The 944-nt window shown below is 50.1% G+C and overlaps 1 protein-coding gene across 1 annotated transcript in view; it reads left to right on the forward strand.

Moving 5' to 3' along the window:
* Positions 1 to 944, forward strand: part of APOOL (apolipoprotein O like) — a 15,118-nt gene that overhangs the window by 2,323 nt on the left and 11,851 nt on the right. The window contains exon 2 of the mRNA XM_018572903.1: positions 99 to 203. Coding sequence (XP_018428405.1) covers positions 99 to 203 — 105 coding nt within the window. The remainder of the gene's footprint in view (positions 1 to 98; positions 204 to 944) is intronic.

Genomic DNA, 944 nt, shown 5'->3' on the forward strand with positions numbered 1-944 from the left:
TATACTCTCTCTCTCTCCCTCCCTCCTCTCTCTCCCCCCTCCTCTCTCTCTCTCTCTCTCTGTTATAGCACACTCAGCGTTGTTTTCTTTCTTTGCAGATCTTTAAGCTGGCAGCATTGCCGGCCGGCCTGGCCCTCACCTCCTACAGCCTGTACGCGGTGTCTGACCGGGAGCCAAAAGGAAACCGTCTGAGTCCTCACCAGGTGGCCATATTCTCCTTTATATCAGTCAGCTCGCACTTTGCTTTTATCACTGTACATTGTATATTATTATTTTATCATTGACACTTAAGGTCCCCACACACCTTCCGATAATCGTACGATAATGGCGGGAAATCCCGCAATCGTACGATTATGGTAAGGTGTGTGGAAGCCGCGTGACCTCTACTACTGTGCGGTCGCACGACTTTAAACTTACGAACATGTTCGAAAACCCGCCGAGCATCGTACGACGTTCGGCGGGTGTGTGGCATGTTCGTACGATAAAAGCCGGACGGGCCGGTGTGCGCAGTGCACGTTCGGCATTGCGGTCACTGGAAGCCCGTCCCTCAGGGGGGCGCGGCTTGCGATCATCGCAAGTACGATCTGCCTATGCAAGATAGGCAGATCGTACGTTTTTTAAATTACCTTACAACCCTCGCAAGACAAAAGTCTTGTAAGGTGTGTGCCCGGCATAACATTCAGGAGAATAAATAGAATCCTGGCCAGGGCAGCTCTATAAACTCAGGTTTTCTGGGTACTTGAAGGCTCTTACCTGCTTCTGTGCTGTAGGTTTGTGAGATAGGCAGTTGTATTGCTTGCTAAGTGGGAGTGTCAGATTTTAGCGTAGTCGCATCATCGGCCCCAGTTCTGTAATGAGAAATCTGATAAGAAATAAAATTGGCGGTAGTTGCAATTTCTTTTGTCATGTGTGGAGGAAGGAAGTATTCCCCCCCCCCCCCCCCG

This window comes from Nanorana parkeri, unplaced genomic scaffold (assembly GCF_000935625.1).
Source record: "Nanorana parkeri isolate BGI_ZX_2015 unplaced genomic scaffold, ASM93562v1 scaffold2165, whole genome shotgun sequence".
NCBI lineage: Eukaryota > Metazoa > Chordata > Amphibia > Anura > Dicroglossidae > Nanorana > Nanorana parkeri.